General features: G+C 40.3%; 2 protein-coding genes across 3 annotated transcripts in view; both read left to right on the top strand.

Moving 5' to 3' along the window:
• The window catches only part of LOC129764307 (sodium-dependent transporter bedraggled), a 289,063-nt gene that overhangs the window by 99,561 nt on the left and 164,953 nt on the right, over positions 1–24,549 (top strand). The gene's annotated exons all lie outside the window — the stretch shown is intronic.
• Positions 21,870–23,922, top strand: LOC129764314 (cytochrome P450 9e2-like). The gene is made up of 2 exons (XM_055763277.1): positions 21,870–22,383; positions 22,446–23,922. Exons 1-2 carry the CDS (start codon positions 22,169–22,171, stop codon positions 23,839–23,841), a joined length of 1,611 nt encoding a protein of 536 aa, XP_055619252.1. The 5' UTR covers positions 21,870–22,168; the 3' UTR covers positions 23,842–23,922.

The raw sequence follows: 24,549 nt of genomic DNA, 5'->3' as shown, positions 1-24,549 counted from the left end.
CACAGCGGAACTCCTTTCGTTTGGCGGTCATCGAGTCAGCATTGATTGCCGGCGGGCGTCGAGCGTCGAGGAGAAGAAACCGAAAAGATCCATTCATTAAGAGGGTATTCTAGTGTAGAGATACGAATTTCGGACGGTTTTTCGAGCTCCATAAAAATAAAACAAAGAATATTTTTACCATCCATTATATCATTATTTGTTCATCTATCTTTTAACAATAAAACAAAAATTGAACGGAAATAAAATATTCATAACTAGAATATTTAAGAGCTGATGAAGTGAGAGGGTTAGAAAAAAAGTTGTGCCATGTCGTACATGATTCCAGCCCAAAAACATCTTTTTTGACAAAATGGTGGCCATTTGAGAAACAAAATGCGACTTAAAACGTTTTTTTCTCACGTTTCCCGATTTTTAAAAAAATGGTAAAAATTCAAAAAAAAATTGTTTTTAGAGGTTCATTATATGAATACAATCTGTTCATGGTTCAGATTGTATTCATATGATTTCTACATGAATCGGTTCAGTAGAACTTGAGATATCGTGTACGCCAGTTTGAAAAAACTAGTTTCGAGAAAAAACGCGTTTCAAGTTCATTGTTATGGCCGTACCAGGTTAGATACTGCACCACTAAAACTGCTCTAACTCGGTAAATAATAGGATTTTCGATAGGTTCATTCTAGGGTATAAATTTCTAGACTAGAATACTGTCCTAAGAATTGATTCAGATTCATTCAAACAAATAATCATCAAATCAACGATAGCCGTACGTCAACCTTGCGGTTATGCCACAGATACAACCCTCTTTCTTCCTCCCAACCCAATTCCAAGCTGACACTCAGTCTGAGATAATGAAATGTCTTCTCGAACATAAAAACAATTTAGCATTCTTAGAAACAGGTACTTTTATTTGTGAATTTGACCCTGTAACACATTTGTTATCAGAGTGCGCCTTTACTCGACTGGCAGCGCTTCTCCATACATACAAACCAAACCGAAGAAACCATACCGACAGTTTACACACAGACCGACCAGACCGACAGTTTACACACAGTCCAAATGGTCAGCAGAGTAGTGGTCAATAAATATGGATAGGAATGATGAAGAGGAAAAAGAAGAAGAAATCGAAGAAAGGGAAAATAGTTTTGGAGAAGAACAAAGGTCATAGTTGAAATAAAAGTGATTTAGAAAGGAGGTCTAAAGAAATTGGTAAAGCCTAAAGTTTGACTTACAGCTATTGAAACTATCTAACAGTTTATACAAAACGTACGGTGTCAAATAATCCTAACGCTACTTAAATCTAATTGCTATCATTAGTTATATTCGTCAAAAGGTAATATTTTTATAAATATTCTAAATCTAGTAGATTAATCTAGGAATTTGTAACCGATAATCTGAATTCGCAACTTCAACGTAGTTGGCACCCCGAGAAAACATTCATCAGCTTTACTGATCGTGTGGAAATAGTAAACGTGAGTTTCAATTGTATAAGAAGAGAACATAATCGAACTACATATATTGTTTCCTATAGGAATTTTATAATTCTTCATCCAAGTAAAAAATACAAAGGATTTATAAAAACGGAGAATAAATTATTTCGGTGCGCTAACAACATTAAAAAGATGATATCTTCTCTATCAACACTAGTTTGGGCGTAGATGCAAATTACATATTCAGATTCCAGCTTCCAGTCTCATATTCCAGATTATACTTCCAGTTTTTCAGATTCAGATTCCTGAACCTAATTCCGGTTTTTTTCACGATAAGATTCCAGACTCAGATTCCAAATTCAGATTCCAGGGTACAAATTTGGATTCTAGATTCAAATTTCGGATTCAGATCACAGATTCATATTTTCCGATTTCAAATTCAGCGTTCGGATTCAGATCCGAGATTTACATTCCAGATTTAGATTCCAGTTTTCAGATCTCAGATTCGAGATTCTGACTCCAGATACCAAATTCAGAATCTACATGCAAATTCCAGATTTTTGATTCCAAATTCGGATACCAGATTCAAATTCCAGATTTCAGATCTCAGATTCGTGATTCAGCAGACTCCTTATTCCAGATTGAGCTTCCAGATCCAAATTCTAGATTGAGATTCCTCATTCAGATAACACAATTATATTTCAGATTGAAATCTTCAGGTTCCAGGTTTCAGAATCGAAACTCAGATTTCATATTTCCAGGTTTTTTACTTTCCAGATTTAGATTCCACATTTAGTTCCGAGATTCAGAATTCATGTTCCAGATTCATATTCTCGAATCAAATTCCAGGTAAAGTTTCCAAATTTCAATACCAGATTCAGATTCTAGACTCGAGCTACTGATCCGAATTTCAGTTTCAGATACAAGAATCAGATTTAAAATCCATATTCCAGGTTCAAATTTCAGATTCTAATTCCTAATTTAGATTCCAGGCTCCAAGTTTCAAATTCGTGACGCAGCTTCCAGATTCAGATTGCGGATTCCAAATCCAGATTATAACGGGTATTTCAATCAGGAAGCTACAAAAGTCGACCCGATAAGTCCCAAACGACGCCATATTTTTCCCCGCTCTCTTGACATTTCTCTTCAGTAAGATTTGTCATTCCATAATGGAAAAATATACGATCCAACAACGAGTCGAGATTATTAAAATTTACTACCGAAATTCGGAGTCAATGGTCTCAACTTTAAGAGCGCTACGTCCAAATTATGGTCGTCATAATCGTCCGGCAAGATCAACAACTGAGCGTCTAGTGGAAAAATTTGATTCCACAGGCACAGTACAAAATGTTCTCGTGCCAGTGAGACAAAGAAGTGCTCCATGAGTCACCATTGATTTCCTAAAAAATTATGGTTTGGTGCGGTTTATGGTCCAGCGGCGTCATTGGGCCGTACTTCTTCCGTGATGATCAAGACTGGCACGTTGCTGTGAATGGGAATCGCTACCCCTCAATGATATCCGACTATTAATGGCCCGAATTGAATGATATAGACTTGAAAAAAAGTCAGACGGATGTTCCTATCCTTCGATTGTCATAGGTGCTTGCCATCGGCAAATGTAGAATAATATTTATTATGCATCGACTCACCTTGTCCGTCACAATCAAACCCCAATTAGGAAACCAAACCGTGGCATTGAGATGGACAATACAGTTATCTTGAAGAACGACTCAGTTGCTTTCGAACAGTACTTTAACTCTTTCGTTCGGAATTATCAATACCGGTATCAAGAACAGTCTTGAATAATATCTAAACCCAACAAACATAGGTAGCTTCATAGTCATTCTTGGCTGACATTCATATTGATAGATTAGGTGGGACGTTTTCTAACTGTATGTTTTTTTTTAAATTACTGGGAAAAGGACCAAATCGTTATTTATTTTTGTTAGAGGTGAATGAACTTTTAAGTTTAATGCCTCTATAACACAATAAACTAACGAACTAACTATTTTTATTTTCTCGAAGCCTTTTCGTTTTGTTCATCCGTTCCGTCCAGCGCAATCTGCTTTCCACATGTACAGGCAAACCTTTTTTTGTGCGGGGGATAGGGACCGCACAAGAAAAGTCGCATAAAAAAAATTCTGCGAAACTTCACCAGCAGCTTTAAAATATCGTGTTCAGTACAAATTTTGAAAAAAACTTTTTTTGTGCGGTAGATGGGAACCGCATAAAAAAAGTTTCCCCCAAGAAAATAACTCAAATCCACGCCGTTCACTGTTCAATTTCCTTTTGTTTGCTTTTCCGGTTGCGCGTGACTGTTTTGTGCTTTTAGGTGCATGTTTTTTAGTTGCATGTCGCATGTTAGAAATCATGTCATGCAAAAACTTAGAAAAACTTATAACATTTGATGAGAGGAGAGGAATGATTTCAGAAGTGGATAATTGAGACGCAAATATGCTTTTTTCGCCCTGAAATGCATATAAACCATCGAAAAAACTGAATCGACGATAACTTCGTCAAATATGCTTCTTTTCATACACCGCACAAAAAAAATCGCACAAAAAAAACCGCACAAGAACATAAAATCGCAAAAAAAAATCGCACAAAAAAAATTCGCACAAAAACAGGTTTCACTGTATTTAATTCTGCTGCACATCATTCGTTCCCAAACAGTTCGTTCTGAATCATTCTGTATGGCGAACTATCGTTTCTTTTTTTAATCTTTTTGGCGAACTAATTATTCCGTACCGTTCGTAAACGATTTGTCCATCTCTACCATGGAAGCTAAAGCTCGAATTATATGCAAACATGTTTGTTGCTCTTCCCCTAGTATGCAAACAGCGAGTAACATCAGCAATAACGATTTTGCATAATATGCAAAGTTTCAGCCCAATTGGACATGATTTAGAGGTGTCTCAAAAACGCTCAAAGTTTTGATTTTTTTGATCCACGAAACTTCGTCCACAGCGTTACTAAGAGAGCCGTGGGTTTCCGTTCCACCATCGACAAAAGTCGAACCGCCATCCGAGATCATCGATCCGGTTTCTCAATGAATCATACCTCCGCTCGCTGGCAGCGGTGGTGTCATTCAACTGTCACAGTTGCGCGTTATTTTAATTATCGCGAATGCCTTTGGGACCCGCGGCTTGGAGTGATTATGTTTCGCGGCAATAACGAAAAATTTCACTTCGTCTTATGCAACGTGACAATTCGTCTTCCCATTGACTTGCGCGACTGTGGGCTACTTGTTGGTGACTTAATTGAGGCGACCCGCGATTCCACGATGGTGGTGTCCGTAAATCTTCCTTTGACAGTTTTTTGTTGTGAATCATAAATTACTCCATCAATTGTTTTCGTTTTCGCTCGGAGTAGCCGCCCACTGCCACGCGGTGGGTAGAAGCCTGATGGTGGTACATTGCGAGGTGGGTTGTTTAGTTAACTAGCGTAATTTTTTTTTTATATCAAGTGGCGACGCGTCTCGTTGGTATCATTGGTCTCCGCGGTCTTTATGGGTGATGAGCAGATGCACTGTTTCATGGCTCGGGTCAATTTGGTTGACATCGTGAGTGCTTTTCCTGTATTCGTTGATGTATGACGTACCTTCATGGGTAAACTATGCTAATAGCGAGCCATTTAACGTACTTATTTTTTATAAAAATGAAGCACATCCAGCGGATGCGTTCAACGCAGACTCGCTGTAATCCACGTACGGAAAATTATTTGAGTGGTAGTGAACTGCTGTTCTGATTCAGGAATATGCAATCGTTTTTTGGACGTTGTCTTAGAGCTGAAAAAGGGATTCACTGCACTAGGTATCGAGGAGGTATCGTATGTGTAGTTGCGAGCGTGGTTTAAGCAGTAATATGAATGATAAGATAAAAAATAAGAAAAACCTCTTCATGTTGCTTACTAACCTAAACAATCAAATGTTATACAATTTATATCGCTCTATCGGTAGATAAAACAAAATTTCAAATCAAACCTGTTGAGTCACTGTCAATCATTTTTAGGAAAATCATTCTCAAGAATAACATTCAATCTGAACGTGTTAGTTCGATTGTAAATACCTATTAGAATCGATGAACCCAACATTTGTTGCGAAAGCGTTCCATATACTTCGATCACATCAGAAACATTTCAACACTTCAAATATACAGGGAAACCTTTTTTTGTGCGATTTTTTGCGCTATCTATCGCACAGAAAAAGCTTTTTCAAATTGTGAAGCGAACACGATTTTTCAAAGCTACTGGTAAAGTACAATTTTATTTTATGCCATTATTTTCTTGTGCGGTCTCTATCCCTCGCCCAAAAATAGGTTTGCCTGTACGATAAAATACCTCAAATGTTATTCCTCATCGGAGAACTTATCGGCAGTTGAACCAACTTTCTAATCAAACCGCATTGTTTGACAATTGATATAAAGAGGTTCATTTGTAAAGTGTTTTGTTCAGATAAAAAAAAATTTTTTATAGTGAAAACAATATTGGGGAAATTTCTATACGATGTCGAAGCCATAATCGTAAACTCCACCAGCCGGATGAATTTTCTAATATTTCACGAATATGAATTCAACTATATTGAATTGGTTATATCTCGAGAACGATTAGTCCTAGGATAAACCGTTACATATAGTTTTTCATGTAGGTTACAAGCTTTTCTTAAATGGTTATGATTTCACAAAGTATTCAAGTTTTAAATATTTTCAAAAATTCATATCTCAATTGTGGTAGAACAACCACGGCACTTCTGTACGTCAAATTTTGTTAAATTGGAAGGTATTTCCTATAAAAATATACAAAAAATATCGAGGTGTGTTTTGAGATATACAGGTTTTTAATATTTAATTCAATTTTTCGAAAAGTTTTTTAACAGTACATTTAAAATGTTCCTAAATGGTTCATTTATTTTCCAACAACTTTGTCAAATATCATATTTTAATTAGACATCTGGATTTTGAGTTGGGATTTTTTGAAAGGAGCATCAATAATTTTGAATAAAGGGTGTGTCACATCAAATTGCATCGCGGAAAAAACGCTGTAGAAATTCGCCCAGTAGACCGATCCTTTTGAAAATTTTAGACAGTAAAATAAAAACTATTAAACAACTTTTGGCATTTTCTTTTTATTCATACTTCGAGCCCAAGCCCGTATGCTCGCCCCATCCTCTTTACCCCGTCCATAAGGTTCTGTACCACGTCAGGTTGTAGTTTTTTTGAACAGAAATCCATTTTCTCTTGAAGTCCGCCTCCGATTTGACAACCTTTGGGTTTTTCCGGAGGGCCTGCTTCATAATCGCCCAATATTTCTCTATTGGGCAAAGCTCCGGCGCGTTGGGCGGGTTCATTTCCTTTGGTACGAAGGTGACCCCGTTGGCTTCGTACCACTCCAACACGTCCTTTGAATAGTGGCACGAAGCGAGATCCAGCCAGAAGATGGTCGGGCCCTCGTGCTGCTTCAATAGTGGTAGTAAGCGCTTCTGTAGGCACTCCTTAAGGTAAACCTGCCCGTTTACCGTGCCGGTCATCACGAAGAGGGCGCTTCGCTTTCCGCAAGAGCAGATCGCTTGCCACACCATGTACTTTTTGGCAAACTTGGATAGTTTCTGCTTGCGAATCTCCTCCGGAACGCTGAATTTGTCCTCTGCGGAGAAGAACAACAGGCCCGGCAGCTGACGAAAGTCCGCTTTGACGTAGGTTTCGTCGTCCATTACCAGGCCATGCGGCTTCGTCAGCATTTCGGTGTACAGCTTCCGGGCTCGCGTCTTCCCCACCATGTTTTGCCTTTCGTCGCGGTTAGGAGCCTTCTGAACCTTGTATGTACGCAGGCCCTCCCGCTGCTTGGTCCGCTGGACGAATGAACTTGACAAATTCAGCTTATTGGCGACATCCCGGACCGAACTTCTCGGATCACGTCTAAACTGCTTAACTACGCGCTTGTGATCTTTTTCACTGACGGAGCATCCATTTTTGCCGTTCTTCACCTTCCGGTCGATGGTTAGGTTCTCGAAGTATCGTTTTAGTACTCTGCTGACCGTGGATTGGACGATTCCCAGCATCTTACCGATGCCCCGATGTGACAACCCCGGATTCTCGAAATGAGTGCACAGGATTAATTCACGACGCTCGTTTTCGTTCGACGACATTTTTCCAAATTTACGAAAAATTGACAGTGAAGCATGGCCAACGTGATCTATACACTCTTATCTGATTATAAGCGAAAGCTGAAGATATAATTCCTAAAAATTAAATTTCTACAGCGTTTTTTCCGTGATGCAATTTGATGTGACACACCCTTTACTCCATTTTAAAAAATCAGTCGTGATTTAATTTGGTCATATGATAATGAAAACTGTGATTTCAAGTAGCTAAGTTTCAACGAAAAAAGAGAGTCGCGTCAAAATTTGTTGGTTTCACGACTGATTAGGGGTAGAATTGCTCTATAGCAGGGATGGCCAAACGATAGTCCGCGGTCTACCGGTCGCCCGCGTAGGTATTCCTAGACGCCCGCCAGCTGGTCTAGGATAGTGTCACCTCCAAATGCAATGGAATAAATATCCCTCCACTTTTTGCCGTGATAATTTTCTAAGGTGTTTATGCTAACCTCAATAAAACAAATTGGTTGTAGGGGTAGATATTTCTTCATTAAAGTTTCGGTTTTATATTTTCTTTCAGATTTTTTTTTTTTATCCCATTTATTTATTAAGGCTCATTAGTATTTTAGCTGTAACAGAGCCGAATTTTAATCGTGTACATGTCACATGGTTATCATATCTATAATTAGCACATTACACAGTTGCCATTTTTCGACGTTAGACTATTCCCTACTATACCATTGCATATGGTACACATTTACACAGTAGCCATTTAGGCGTAAGAGTTTTCGTTCTGTTCTTCCATTATCCAGTTAGACCGGACAGCGGAGACAGTTGATTGATCATTGTTGAGTTATTTATAGAACAGCAGCCCGATGTGTCTTGCAGAGCAGAGCAGTTGTATGGATGAATCGATCTTAATTCGACCGTGGATCGATCTCCATCGCTGATGTATGTTGCGTGGACGTAGCTATTCTGTAACAACACAAAAATGGTCAATAAGGGCCCTGAGTTTTGAACTCACGATCGATCGCTTACTAAGCGAACGCGCAACCAATGTGGCTACGGAGACCCCCATCTTCTTTCAGATTGTTAGTTCTTTAATATTAACACATCCAGTTGTTCGACCACTTGTAATAAAGTAAAGAATTGTCACAAGGAATAACTTCAATGATTTGTTAAATGACCAAATGAAAATGTTGGAAACATCCGGCATAAGGTTTCGAAATTCAATAAAAACTAATTTTTCGAAGAATTCTTCGCTTTTGAAGACTGCGTATGCGAGTTTCGATGAAGTATTGTTATTTTAATTTTGAAAGTAAATTTTGAGTAATGTGAATTAATTGTGCAGATTATTTTTCTCCAGAAATATAGTCAAGAATAGAACAGTGAATGAAAGAATGAGATGAACGAGAAATGATAAATTTCTAAAATTAAATATTGGGCCCTATTATGTAATTCTAGTTCAACAGAAATTTACTTGTTTGCTTTATTTTACTGCTTTGCTTCAAGAAACATTTCGGAGACGTTTCAAGAAAAAAATGGGAAAGAACTCGATTCGATAAGATTCTATCGCTTTACAAAATGATAGTGATAGTTATAGGTATCGAATTAATCGTTCGATTCAATTTACATTCTTCTTCTTCTTCAATGGCACTAACGTTCCTAGAGGAACTTCGCCGTCTCAACGTAGTATTACTTGCGTCATTTTTATTAGTACTTAGTTGAGATTTCTATGCCAAATAACACGCCTTGAATGCATTTTGAGTGGCAAGCTCTAGAATACGCGTGATCACAGTGCAAGTCGGAGGAAATTTCTTTGACGAAAAATTCCCCCGACCAGAACGTGAATCGAACCCGAACACCCGGCATGTTAGTTATGACGCTAATCACTCGGCCAAGGGAGCACAATTTACATAATAGGGGCCAATATTTACGATTGATAGTTCTTATACTTCAAGTTAATTGGTTAATTGGTCTCACAGGCCGAGAATAAATATGTTTTATTTAATTAGAAAAAGTGATTCGCCTCTAATTAGACATCTAGATAATTGGGCAGACATGTAATGCGTCACGAATAATTGGATATTTTGATATGATTCTCTAACTGGACGTTTTTGAAAATCTCCTTTGTGCAAGTTTCAACAACACGATGAATTTTTAGGAGTGTTTTCAATTGTTTTACTAGATTATGTGTTTTGCACACTTTTCTTATGATTATTTGTTAGATTTTCAAATATGTTTTTGCTTTAAATAGATACAAATAATGCCTAAAAAGCATCAGCAAAAAAACAATAACAACACTACAGAGACACGCACAGTCTCTGACACAAATTGTATTTTCCAGTGCATTCATTGTATACCGTTATGGAATCTATTAATTATATAAATTAATTGAAAATTATTATTAGAAATCCAACAACTGATATTCATCTATAACTACACTGACAATAATCCCATAAAATCCAACCGTGCTATACGTCTGGCATTTAGTCGAAATCTTGGTAGAAGTCTCAGTTATATTTAGAAAAGAACTCTTCAACTGGACTTGGATTTCGTCCAAATTTTCACTGTCACCCATGTAAATGGGATGGTGTAAATATAAATTATATCAACTTATTTTGTAATGATCAAATTTACAAAACTACTTACAAACTGCTGCTTGTCAGGTGGTTTTTGATGAGATTAATCGTTAGAATGCAAAATGAATTTTGTGAGAAAATGCCAAAAATGGGCATGAGTTTGAGTATATTTAAAAAAGCTTTAGCTAAAAGGGGCGCTTGAAACCATTTCTTAAATCCATAGAAAAATGGATGAGCATTCTGCGATAGTATCTAGATTTTTTTTCAATTTGTATCCCCAATATATTCCCGAAAGACGAAATCGTTTGTTAAAAGATGATTCCTATAGGAGCGCTACCCTCCGCACTCGAATGAAAAACACTGAAAAACAAATTTACAAGAAGATTTCTACGATCAAAAATATCGAAAAGAAATTTTTTCGTGATTTTTTGGAGTACAAAGAATCGATCCAACAAATCGGAAATCGGAGAGGAAAAGATCGATCTTCTGAATATCGATGCAAGATCGCCCAATCTTAGTTCAAACTTTTTTCATAGCATTTGAACCACTGGACCGATTCAGATGATCGACATATCAAATTAAAGCCAATTAGCTAATTAGTCTTAGAAAAAATTCAACACTTGCAATAATTTTCATTTTTGTTCGCGTTATTATTGATTGTATTGGTTTTTTAATGGTTTACATGCGCTACTTTTCTAAAAAATTCATCCTGAATGTTTTTACATAACACATCCAAAAAACAGAGAGGCCTTTTTTCCGTTTTTGAGTTATGATTTTCCAAAGTCACCATTTTTTCAATCTTCGTTCCATATTCCTATGCCACTAGAGTACCATGCGCCTATATTGATTCAGAGCGACTGTAACATAGTTACATTATCAATACTCATTACAATTTCTAATCCTAGACTATCATGTTATACGAAGAGGTTTGAATCAATTTCAATGATTACTTTTGTATCTCTCATAAATAAATTAAATTGATTTTAGATAAAACATCTTTCCCGGACTACAATTGTGTTCTAAGATCAGAGTATCAAGATACTTTTGAAGGTTATCTTTGATTACCAAAATGTCTTAAGATGTATGAGTGTATTCCAGGAGACTACTTCCCAGTTGTTATGAATCATTTGCACGATGATATCCGTCGGAAGCGGTTTGATTTGGAGACGGAAAAATGAGTTTTTCTTTATCACGAAAACGCAAAGGTTCATACAGCCATGATTTCTCGTAACTTTTTGGCAAACAAAAATCAACGGAATTCGCACCGCAAGCACCGTATTCACCAGATATAACCCCATTGATCTTCTCCCCTCCCCTCTTCACTGCAAAGTATTCGTAATTGTAAGCGTTGTTTTGACAGTAGAAATTGGCGTCCATCTGTAGATCTTCGGACTTTCATCAACCAAACAATTTTTGGTCGACCATTTGAAATCCTTTGGAGTCATCAAATTTATCTTGAACAGTTTCATAGTGTAAACCTTTTGGTGTGAACTGCAACTGTAGAGCTATAAAATAGATATTTCGATTTTCAAGGTTTTCATGCACAAATCGGTCGATACTGCTGCAATTTCACGTTCGATATTCGTACAAAGTTGGCTTGCCAATTGACTGGGCCATTTCGTGAGATAACATGCTCACCAAACTTGGTTTTCAATAAATCGATTGTTAAATTCGCTATGTGGCTTGTGACCCTGTTGAAACCACATATTGTCCAAGTCCATATCATCCAATTCGGTCCAAAAATATTCGGTTATCATTGAGCGGTAGCGATTCTCATTCACAGTAACGTGCCGGTCTTGATCATCACGGAAGAAGTACGGCCCAACGACGCCGCCGGACCATAAACCGCACCAAACCGTAATTTTTTCGGGATGCAATGGTGATTCATGGAGTACGTGTGGATTGCTGCCTGACCAATAACGTATATTTTGCTTATTGACGAAGCCATTCAGCCAGAAATGAGCCTCATCACTTAAGATGGTTTTTCGATGAAAATCCGGATCATTTTCAAGTTGTTGCTCAGCCCAATTCACGAGCTTACAACGCTTCTGGTGGTCAAGCGGCTTCAATTCTCGCGTTAATTCGATCTTGTAAGGATGTAGGTCAAAACCTTTTCGCAAAATTCGCCACAACGACGTCACAGAGATGCCCAACGCTTGAGAACGTCGTGTGAGAGACTGATTTGGGTCTTCCTCAATTGATGCGCTAGCGGCAGCAATATTCTCGACACTACGGTCATTTCTTTGTCTCACTGCCACGGGAACATTTTGTACTGTGCCTGTGGATTCAAATTTTTCTACTAGACACTCAATTGTTTATCTGGCAGGACGATTATGACAACCATAAACTGAGCGTAGCGCTCTCAAAGTTGAGGCCATTGACTCCGAATTTGGGTAGAAAAATTTTAGTAATCTCGACTCGTTGTTGGATCGTATATATTTCCATTATGAAATGGCAAACCTTACTGAAGAAAAATGTAAAGAGTGCGGAAAAAATTATGGCGTCGTTTGCAGGCCCTATCGGTCTACTTTTGTAGCGTATTGAAATACCCGTTAAAAGTAGTACGAAGGGCTTTTAAAAGAAATACGAAATATTTGCTACAAATCCCACAGTAAAACACTTTTTGTAAGCTACGTGAATACGGCTGATAAATTCATTTATTTTCAACTGGCTCAGCAACGTTAAGCATTAAAGAGCCGTGTTTATGAATAGGGAAAAGCCTCTGTGAGTAGAACTATGCAAATGTTCTTTCTCAAAAAGGCATACAAACCCTACGGCTACGGCTGATCACTAGAGGCGATATGGATACTTAAAAATCATGTTTTCTGTTTAGTTCTCATTTTTTGATGAATAATCCAAGGATGAATTGAAATTTGCATATTTTTTTTAATTTTCGGAAAACGTGATATAAACGAAACATTTTCAGTGATTAAATCGAGAGTGATATGAACGAGACGTGATAAAAACACCCAGTGATATAATCGAGACGTTACTGTAATACTTTTTGGGTAACCTAATAGCTCTTAATTCTCCAGCAACACTCAAACATGTTGAGGATGTTTTTTCAAACATTATTTAAATTATCACTTTTTGAATAAGTTATTGCGTAGTTGTCCTTTTGGTTATAATTTTGATAACACCATTTGAATGTATGAAACTTCCTCCAATAAAACAATAATTTTTAAAAACGTTGAAGAGTGCTTTAGAACTTGGCTGACCAAACGTACCGTTTTTCCGACCATTTTGAATTGTCCCGGTACAGATTAATATGTACCGTATTTTGAGTATAATAAAATATATTTATATTTTACAAATACTGTCAAAATTTTTCTTCCGAATCGGAACTTGGATTTTAACTTTGCTCAGAGTTTTTGCAGGGGAGAAGTTTGTCTGCCAATTGTATGTTAATGCAGGAGAATTGAAGTGTTTTTGCGACTTCGTCGGCGAATGCAAAATTGCTTGAGCATGGTAGCGCACTATTCCTTTCCCTTGGACTTTCTATCCAGATGATTCTCAGTATTTTTGTGCGATTACTTTCCTATTTTTATTCACAAGAAGAACGTCTTGTTGTACTACGCGATTAGTTTGGAAACCCGGGACTCAAATAACGGTTACTTTTCACCATAGATTGTTAGTGTTAATTTCGATTATTTTATTACAATTATCCAACATAAAAGGGAAGACATGTTTTTGACTAATGAGGTGCAAACTATTCTTAAAAGTGTTGTTGGTTCAGGTGGAATACAGAAGGCAAAATTTCTTAAAACCGTTTTCAAAGTAACGTTAGAATATACCTTCCTGTTCAGATAGATGAAAACATTTTGTTTGATGAGCGATTAAAGGAATTATAATCAATGAGATAAACAAAGATCCGTGCTAGGTGTAATTACTGAATATTGATCTGGAATTTGACAAATTTTATGATTAGATTTTCAAAAACCATGTTCTCTTTCGAAAAGTTGTTTTTTTCTAAATATACTTTCGTTGTAAAGAACAAAGCAGTTACATCCAAGAAATATTGATTGTTTGGTTTTATCACGGCTTCATTCGCTCAATAAAATTGTGAAGCTATCAATAGTTAACGATGACAGATCATTTTTGCTGAATCATGAAGTGTCGACATCTGTCAACCAATTATTGTTTACAAGTTATTCAGTTTTGTACAACTAGTTCAATTTATACTGTGTTGAAATGTCGAGTTTCGTTGCAAATAAGCACCACTTGTGGGAAGTTTTGATTTTCTGTTTAAATTGGAAGAAAAGCGCATATAATTTTGTAGGGAATGATTTTGGTGTTAAAGTTAAAAAGTGCCCGGATTCGCTGATTCGTTGAACGCGAGCTATTGCATAAAACGACCAGATTATGCAACCAGACACGAGTGGATAATATCACATCATGTCAACGCTCGGACTCATTTTACTCTTCATGTTAAAAACTATTTGGAAAATAGTGGATGGGAAGTTCTGTTTCACCCACTTTAATGCTTGCCCCTTTCGACAACCATTTGTTTCAATGGATACAGAACACATTGAGTGGAATACGTTTTACTTCAGAACCGGTTATCAAAAATTGGTTGGTTCTTGGCTTCAAAATATGAACGCTTCTCTCGCAATTCCACTTGCGAATGACGGATCTCTACAGTAGCATGTCTGAAAAAAAACCTACACTATCGAGAATCAGAGCAGAGGGTCCAAAGCCTCTAAGAAGGATGGTTGTAATAGCTTTTATCCATGACTAGCTGATCCGGCAAACTTTGTCCCGCACAAAATTTGTTTTTTGTTATCAATCACCTTCAAACATTCACGTTTTCTTACTATAAGCAAGTTCATGGATCCAATCGCAGAACTGTTCATTGATTGATCTTCTAATCGACCCCGTTGAATTTACCCTTATAAAATTTCTAGTATTTCTAACAAAACTCATCATTACAATATAAGATTATTTTCAGACACAATTCTCGTTCAACCACTTGCAAATGTTTCTCCGCTACATGGAATAAATGTTTTATACAGAAAATATGATAGAATAAAGACAGCCCTAAATCGGACAATTTCTTCCCCTCAGAAAGGTGGGAGGAGTGTTGAACCACTTCAGAAATGTTTCTTGCTCCCTAAAACCTCCACATGCCAAATTTGGTTCAGTTTACTTGATTAGTTCTTGAATTATGCAGAAATTCATTTGTATGGCAGTCCCCCCCCCCCTCTTCAGAGAGGGGGGAGGAGTGTATATCCACCATAGAAACGTTTCATGTCCCCTAAAACATTTGCATAATAAATTTGGCTCCATTTGCTTGATTAGTTTTCGAATTATGCAAAAATTTGTGTTTCATTTGTATGGCAGCCCCCCATTAGGAAGGGGGGGTGGAGAGTCTAAGCACCATAGAAACGTTTATTGCACCCTAAAACCATCAAATGCCAAATTTCGTTCAGTTTGCTTGATTAATTCTCAAGTAATACAGAAATTTGTGTTTAATTTGTATGGCAGCCCACCCTTAGAGAGGGGGGAGCGGTCTCAAACTATCACGAAAACCTTCCCCGGCCCCAAAAACCCCTATATACCAATTTTCATGTCGATCGGTTCGGTAGTTTCCGAGTCCATAAGAATCAGACAGACAGACAGAAATCCATTTCTATATATATATAGAGTATTATGCAAAGAAATAAATGGATATACCTCTAAGTCAGAAGCCCTCCCTCCGTAGAAAAATATATTGTCTATTCGGGTTATTAAAGGAGTTTCTCGGCGACCTTCTCAGGTTGCCAAAAATAACCGCGATCAAGAATTGTTAGAAAAATATGAAATATAATACGAGCGATGAATAGAAATATATAGTTCGAGAGTTTTCAAAGGAGTTTTCTCAGAGACTTTCTCAGGTCAGAATGGATATTATTTTCGAAATCTCGAAGAATCACATCACTCACCACAGTGAATCCTGATTCTTCTTACCCATTCTAACGATTTTTTATCCATGATAATCGCAAGCCTAGCTATAGAGGCGACGCTTCTTGTCGCAAATATCATACTAACATTCCTTCCCTTCCCCTGGTGACTGTAAAGACGTGGCCGACGTCGTTATTGACTATCAGCTCGAATCAGCGAAACTTGCATAATGTGAATGATTTTCTTATCCCAAGCGTCACTCGGTGGTTTTTTTACGCAAATTCGCTGGTTCGGGTCAATCACGGATAGTAACTACGAAGTGTACAGTCTACTCAAACTCAAGCTCAAGCTTAACAAATGAACGCTTCTCGACGGAATCCGACGAGAAAAAGAATAGGTTGTGTTAAGTTCTTCCAAAGAATGAAATTAATTTTTAATGTTAAGAGCTTGATTTATTTCGACTTCTCTGTTTGGTGGTTGGAACTAAACTATAACTTTTTTCATTTTGTTACTGTCGTACCATGGCTACAAATCATGGCCTACCTAACGGTATGATTTTGCGTATGCCAATGGTACATCTTCCTTTTTTAGAAAATATCGTACGGTGCAAGCCATGCTGGGAGCCTACGAAGTCTTCCTTCTGGCCTGACGGGTTGTGGAGAGTCTTCAATAGGAACATCAGATTCATCGTCGTTAACGTCGTCTTCAACAACTTCTTGTTCATCATCGACAGGCATCGGCTCATCATCAGGAATCGGTTGCTCATCTTCTATTGGAGGAACTACTGGATCCGGAGGTTTCATATCTTGAAAATTGAATTCATCGATCAGCAGTGCCAAAGGAAGTTGATTTTGAGGTGTAGAATCAGCATCGGCATCGCTTCCATATTGTTGTCGAATTTGGTTTGTGTGTGCTCGAATGAGTCGTCCGTTCTCGAGCAACATGGTGTAGTTTACGTTACCCTTGCGCTCGATGATTTGACCTGGAACCCACTTTGTTGTGTTACGATAATGAACCTGGGCAAAGACCATTTCTTCAGCATCAAAGGTTCGTTTCATCGCACCGTGTCGTCTGTTGAACTGGGAATTTTGTTTTTCGTTGACCAGCGTTGGACTTGGAGGACACGGCTTCAGCAGATCCAGTGTCGTTCGTAGCGGTCGACCTAGAAATAGATCAGCTGGCGTCTTACCATCTATGCTTCTGTTTGGTGTTGACCGGTAAACCGATAGAAACGTCTGCAGATCCTGGAACATTACTGCCTTCTCCCCTTCGACAAGTTTCTTCAGTCCTCTTTTGAGAGTATCAACGAAACGTTCGGCTTGTCCATTGGATTGGGGATGGTACGGGGCTGTCGTCAGGTGCTGGATACCATTTTCTTTGCAGAATTGCTTGAAACGGCTACTAACGAACTGGGTACCGTTATCGGACACAAGACTATGCGGGTTGCGGGGTATCTTGCGATTGTTTCTTGTAGAATCTCCAGCGTCACCGTGGTTGTTGTGGTTCGCGTTCTAAAGATTTCTGGCCACTTCGAATAGGCGTCAACTACCACAAAGTAGTAGTAACCATCAACTGGACCAGCGTAGTCGATATGAACTCTGTCCCACGGTTTTGTTGGTATCGGCCAGGACGCAAGAGTAGTTTTACGAGGTGATTTCGCAGCAGTGGCACAGGAACAACATTGACGCACGAACGATTCAACGTCATCGTCGATGTTGGGCCAGTATACAAAGCTTCTGGCGAGTGACTTCATCCTATCGATTCCAGGGTTTGTTGGATTGAGAACCGTTCAGGGACCACGACTCGATCGCAGAACATGACGCAGTCCTGGCTAACTTGAAGACCCTCGCGTCTTGAGAAAAACGGATGAACAGCTGGAGTGCGGATATCGCTTGCTCTGTTAGGCCAGCCATTGCTGATGAAGGTGATAACCTCTTGAAGCACTGGGTCGTCTTGAGTTGCCTTGGCGATCATTTCTGACGTGACAGGTAAGTTGGAGATGGAATCTTCGAGAATTGACTTTACGTCGGTTTCCGTTTGGAGAGCAGCGATCACGTACTCCTCGTCAGGCTTGTTGTGGCTGCTCATTAGACGTGATAACAAGTCAGCGTGTCCGAAACTTGCTGTTGGGATGAACTGGATATCAAAGTCGTAAAGCAACATCGTTAGTGCCCAACGCTGAAGTCGATTGGCTGTGTAGACGGGGATTCCTTTTTTGCTACCAAAAATCTTGAGGAGTGGCTTGTGGTCAGTTTGCAGCACGAATTTGCGACCGAAAATCATTTTGTGGAAGCGTGTTACTGCAAACACCAACGCGAGCGCTTCCTTTTCAATTTGACCATAATTTTCTTCCGCAGGAGTGAGTGACCTTGAAGCATGAGCGATAGCCGATAGATAGAAAAGGTGTAGGATGACGGCGCCCAGCCCATTCTTGGAAGCGTCTCCAGCCACGATAATTTCCTTGTTAGGATCAAAGTGTGTCAGCAAGAGATTGGAGACCAGAATGTATTTGAACCGATCGAACGACTTTTGACAATCGGCAGTCCACTTCCAATCAGCGTCTTTCTTCAGTAGACAGTCCAGCGGCGCTCGGAGTTCCTTCATCTGTCCAACGAACCGTCCATAATAGTTAATCGCACCCAGGTATGAACGCAGTTGCGACAAATTCGTTGGTGCTGACATCTCAGAGATTGCTCTTGTTTTGGTTGGATCCGGGCGGAGACCATCCTTGTCGACGATGTGACCCAAAAACTTGATCTGCGGAAGTGAAAAACGGCACTTCTCGATGCGCAGATAGAATCCACACTCACGAATACGTTGGAGCACATCATTCAGACTACGATCGTGCTCTTCTTGGGTCTTTCCAGCAATTAGAATGTCATCCAGGTACGGTTTCACTCCAGGAATTCCGGCTAGCATACTGTCGATGATCCTCTGGAATGCACCTGGTGCGGATTTGACTCCGGGTGGCAATCGGTTGTACAGGAACAGACCTTTGTGTGTGTTTATCGTTAGCAGTTTCCGGGAAGCTTCTTCAACTTCGACCTGGAGATAGGCATCCGAAAAATCGATACAGGAGAAGAAACGGCAACCGGCGAGTTCACCGAACATATCGTCCGGATGAGGCAGTGGATGGCGATCTGATTCTAGTGCATTGTTGAGACCTGTGGAATAGTCACCACAAATGCGAACGGAGACATCAGATTTACGAACCACGACGATAGGTGCAGCCCAATCAGAAAACTGGACTGGCGAGATGATGCCGTTGTCTTGAAGTCTCTGCAGCTCAGCATCAACCTTCGGAAAGGCAGCGTAGGCAACCGGTCGCTTGGGGCAGTACACAGGTCGTGCATCTGGCTTCGGGTAGAGCGTTACCTTAGCTTTGGTGCAGCATCCGAGGGTTGGTTGGAACACTTCAGGGAACTTCGCTTGCAGCTTCTGCATTGTTGCGTTTGAGTTTTGTTGGATTGAGTTGACTAATGAACTGAACGGAACCGACCAGAGATCGAACTGATCGATCGTTTCAATTCCCAGAACGTTGAGATCCGGATTGCTTGTAACGAAAATGCGACCCACTTTCGTCACGTCTTGGATGGTGATTTCAGCGTTGAATTCACCTACGATGTCGATGCCGTCACCCGAGGCGCTCACAGCAGCGACATCCGTTGTCTCGATGACAGGCTTACCCACCGATGTCCAAGTTCGTTTGGAGATGATGGTGATGTCAGATGCACAATCGAGCTGCAACTTTGCTGGTACACCGTTGATGTCGATTTTCACGAACTTCCGCTTTGCTTTCAGATCAACTCGCTTAACCGCAATACCTTTAGACTTGACGATGTCCTTAGGTTTGGGTTTATCGATCTGCTTTGTCGGCTTCTTCTCGGATGAGGAGCAGTACCCTTCCTTGTGGCCCTTTCGTTTACACTTTGAACATGTGTGTGTCTGGTAGGGGCACTCCTTGACATAATGAAGATCCCCACAGAACCAGCAAGGTGTTTTTGGTGACTTCTTCTCCTTTCCGTTTGAAGTACGATGACGAGAGATTGCGTTGACTTTAGACTTGTCCGTACAACCTTTCTCGATCATTTGCGTGTCTTGTTTAAGGTTGATGATGCGGTTGCACTCCTCAACCAGGTTTTCAAGCTTGAGGTTGGCACCGTCGGCGGGCGGCGCGTTTTCTTCAGCTTCCAACTTCCCGATCAGCCTGGTCCGGATATCCGAATCGCGTGGTGACTGGAGACCGCATACGAACCTGAGCGTCTTGAATTGGTCGCTGGATAGCTTTCCGATCTGGAACGCTTCGCAGTGCTTGTTCACCGATGCTGAGTAAGACGAAAAATCGTCGACTTCATTTTTCACGTATTGAAGACACTGGTAGCGTGCGTTGAAGAGTGACTTTTGGCATCCAAAAAGTTTCTTCAGCTTCTTGACGGTGTCTTCGAATGAAAAATCCCGCGGATGACTCGGCAAAACACTGTTCACGTAGCGTTCGTGGAATTGCGTGCCAATTTTCCGCAGAAGTAGCCTGACCTTTGCTTTGTCATCCAAATGCTTTCCGTCCTCCTTGAACACGTCCTCGTATCGAGCATACCACGAATCGAAGAAGATGCCGCCGTCTGGATCGTACTGAAACTCGTCGATTCCCGTTGAGAGTGACTCGATGATCTTCTCGCTTCCAACTTGATTGGCGTTACCCTGCTGGAGAGCTGTAATCTGCTGCTGCTGGTTTGCGATGAGATCAGTCAGCCGGAGAATCGCTTGCTTCAAATCTGCGTCGGCCATTCTTGAATTCGTGACGGTTTGAGGGCTTCAGAAGCGGAACGGAATTTGAACTTGAATAGGAACAGGAACAAGCTTGACGTTGCTTCCGGAAAATGGCAAGAACTTCTCCTCGTCGCCAAAATTGTTAAGTTCTTCCAAAGAATGAAATTAATTTTTAATGTTAAGAGCTTGATTTATTTCGACTTCTCTGTTTGGTGGTTGGAACTAAACTATAACTTTTTTCATTTTGTTACTGTCGTACCATGGCTACAAATCATGGCCTACCTAACGGTATGATTTTGGGTATGCCAATGGTACAGTTTGGCGATGGGCGGTACTTTGAATAATGTTTTTATTCATTTTATCATACAAATAAATGTATTTTTCATGCAAAATACGGAACGAATTAAGTTGCACACTCTATCTTATGATATAAAAGTTTTCATGGCTTACGTGTCCCGTTTTTGTTCCTGAACTATTTGGTCAGCCTATTTATAAACTTCTAGGAAACCAAACGAACAGATTACACAGATTACGCAGAGAATCGATGAATATATTCTATCGGTGAGCTTTGTTTAATATATGCATTAACTACTGAAAATGCTTGAAACGCGACTTTCCTGTTAATTTTATCGGATTTGCGTGATCCGATGTTCGTAGAAGTTGTTTATCGGTTAACGAGTAGGTAACAATTGTTGCACAAACATATGAAATTCACATCACGCCGCATTCTGCATTCTGCAGAAATTTTGATCATCTCAGAAGAAAATAGATAAAAGTAGTTTATTGTGCTAGATGTTGATTGTAAAATAAAATCAACAATACGGATAACAATTATCTGACGCCTTACCAACCTCTAAAGCCAGTTAAACCGGTAAAACATTGGCGCTCATGTAAACGTATATTCCACCCCAGAATTAGTAGTGAAGTGTTGGTGTGGCTGAAAGTATGAAATACACCAGCTACTGGGAGAATCCCCTTAATAATGCCACATACAATGCGCCTCGCAAAAGTTGTTTCTTATAGGTGGGGCACATGCTAAGAATGCCGATCGACCATCCCACCAAAGCGGTTCTCATGAATAATCCTGATGGGAGCAGAAGGAGAAAAGTGCCGCAGTATATGCGGTGCACTGATCAGATCGAGGGTCACTTGTGGACGACCGAAGGAACCACACTGATAATCGTCGGTGAACTCTACCACATACAATCTCTTCTGGGTATGTGCAGAGATAGTGGCCTTCAAATCACACCAACAACAATAACAACACTCCACCGGCAGATAATTGAGTTTCCATTTATGGGACGCAACGCGTCACCATTGCCGCACACATGTTTCGTTGTGTTGTGAAATCGGTTCAGTCACTGGGAAGCTCTCGTGTGGTGCCCATCAGTTTTTAAGTACCGTGTGTCTGTTCGGGGAAAATGTTGCAAATTAATTTGTTGTACGCCCTACCGGTAATTGCCATCGTGTTGTATCTGTACCACCGGCTCACCAGAAACAATGACTACTTCCTCAGCAAACCAATCCCTTCGTTGGCTGTGAAACCGATCTTTGGCAGCGTCGGGCCATTGATGTTGCGGAAAGTTTCCTTTGCCGAGTTCATCCAATCAATTTACGATAAATTTCCAAATGCCAAGTAAGTACAATTCACGAGTAAAGCGTACCGATTTCCCCGTCAACCGGTGTCCTCCTCCGCAGGATATTTGGCATGTTCGAGCTAACCACACCGGTGTTTGTGCTACGCGATCCGGACCTAATCAAGCAGCTGACCGTGAAGGACTTCGATCACTTTGTGGACCACGTCCCATCGTTCGGGTCGTCCGATTACGATCATCCCAATCTGGTGGTCGCGAAGTCGCTATTCACGCTGACCGGTCAGAAGTGGAAAAACATGCGAGCCACCCTGAGTCCGGCCTTCACCGGAAGCAAGATGCGGCAGATGTTCGAGCTGATCGTGGAGTGTAGCGAGAATACGGCCCGGAACTTCGAAGAGGAGGCTCGCGCCAAAGGATGTGCCCAGGAATACGAAATGAAGGATGTCTTCGGACGGTTTGCGAGTGATGTTATCGCGACTTGTGCGTTCGGGATAAAAGTGGACGCCATCAAGGATCCGAAAACTGAGTTCTACGTGACTGGGAAGAAAATGATGAACTTCAATCGGTTCAGCATTATGCTACGAATGATTGGATATCGGATGTTTCCGGCGTTGATGGCTCGGCTGGGCATCGACCTAATCGATGCGGAGCATAACAAGTACTTCACGTCGCTTATTCTGTCAGCAATCAAAGATCGCGAAGATAGAGGTGTCGTTCGGCCGGACATGATAAATCTGCTGATACAAGCGAAGAAGGGACAATTGAAGCATCACCAGGAGAAGGAACAAAACGAAGGATTCGCTACTGTGCAGGAGTCGGATGTTGGCAAAGCCCAAATCTCGTCTACGATGACCGACATGGAAATGGTTGCCCAGTGTTTGATCTTCTTCCTGGCCGGTTTTGACACGGTATCAACATGTCTGCTATTCCTTACCTATGAGCTAACAATCAACCCAGATGTGCAACGCAAGCTGCACCAGGAAATAGTTGAAACACAAGCCTCGCTCGGCGGAAAATCCCTAACATACGATGCAATGCAACGGATGAAGTACATGGATATGGTCGTATCGGAAGCCCTGAGGATGTGGCCACCGTCACCGAGCACGGACCGACTCTGTATAAAAGATTACACTGTTGACTGCGGCGATGGACTCACATTCACGATCGACAAAGGGGCAGGAATCTGGCTACCGACCCACGCGCTGCATCACGACTCGAAATATTTCCCGGATCCGGAAAAGTTCGATCCAGAACGCTTCAGCGATGATCGCAGGGGTAGTATCAACTCGGGAGCGTATCTACCGTTCGGTATAGGTCCCAGGAATTGTATCGGATCGAGACTCGCTCTGGCGGAAGTGAAGACCATTGTTTACTATCTGCTGTTGAGCTTTTCACTCGAGAGAAGTGCCAAGACCGAAGTTCCGCTCGTGTTGGTGAAGGGATTTGGGGATGTCACCCCGGAGAAAGGGGTTCATCTGGAGTTCAGACCACGAAAATGAATGGTGACTGAGAATGTAAATTTCTGACAAGCAATAAATTTTATTCCAGTGATTGTTCGAATTTTTGTATTCAGAATCGAATACCTTATTATTATTTCAGAGACGTCGTTGTTCAAACCCTTATTAAGGTTGAAATTACACATCAATCGATAGATGTTGTACTTCAACCCTATCCAAACAAATCGTGAATCAATGTTGATTCAAAGATAAGACTGAAAATGCTGATGATGGTAAGGCTTGATAGATAAATAGTGTTATCTCAAAAATTGGGTAGATAACTTCTCGAACGAATACTTTGGATCGAAATTTCCTAGCTTTGGATAGAACGCGGAAGTTCATCTACATGTATTTCCATATGTATTCCAGTATCCCTTCTCGATTATCAATCTGTGTCCTTCATAATTTTTTTCATATGAGTGTTTATTTAAACGGAGTTCGATGAAATCTCTCACCGAAGGAATGTAATGTTACCACTTCTGCCTGGTAATTTGTTTCAATGTCTCCCTCTCTTCCTTAATTTCTCTTTCTCAGTTTCTCGTCCTTTTTCTCTTTCTCTGTCTCACGCCCTCCTTCTTTCTCTCTATTCGTGTCTTCATTGCTTTTTTTCTATATCTCTGCTTTCTCTCTCTCTTCTCTCTTCTCTCTTCTCTCTTCTCTCTTCTCTCTTCTCTCTTCTCTCTTCTCTCTTCTCTCTTCTCTCTTCTCTCT

Source organism: Toxorhynchites rutilus, chromosome 2, assembly GCF_029784135.1.
Source record: "Toxorhynchites rutilus septentrionalis strain SRP chromosome 2, ASM2978413v1, whole genome shotgun sequence".
Classification (NCBI taxonomy): Eukaryota; Metazoa; Arthropoda; class Insecta; order Diptera; family Culicidae; genus Toxorhynchites; species Toxorhynchites rutilus.
The sequence above is the reverse complement of the archived record's forward strand: the minus strand, read 5'-3'. Positions and strand labels throughout refer to the sequence as shown.

Coding starts and splice junctions, on each gene's coding strand:
- LOC129764314 (XM_055763277.1), top strand. CDS start 22,169: ATGTTGCAAATTAATTTGTTGTACGCCCTACCGGTAATTGCCATCGTG. Junction 22,384..22,445: donor GATAAATTTCCAAATGCCAA/GTAAGTACAATT, acceptor CCTCCTCCGCAG/GATATTTGGCATGTTCGAGC.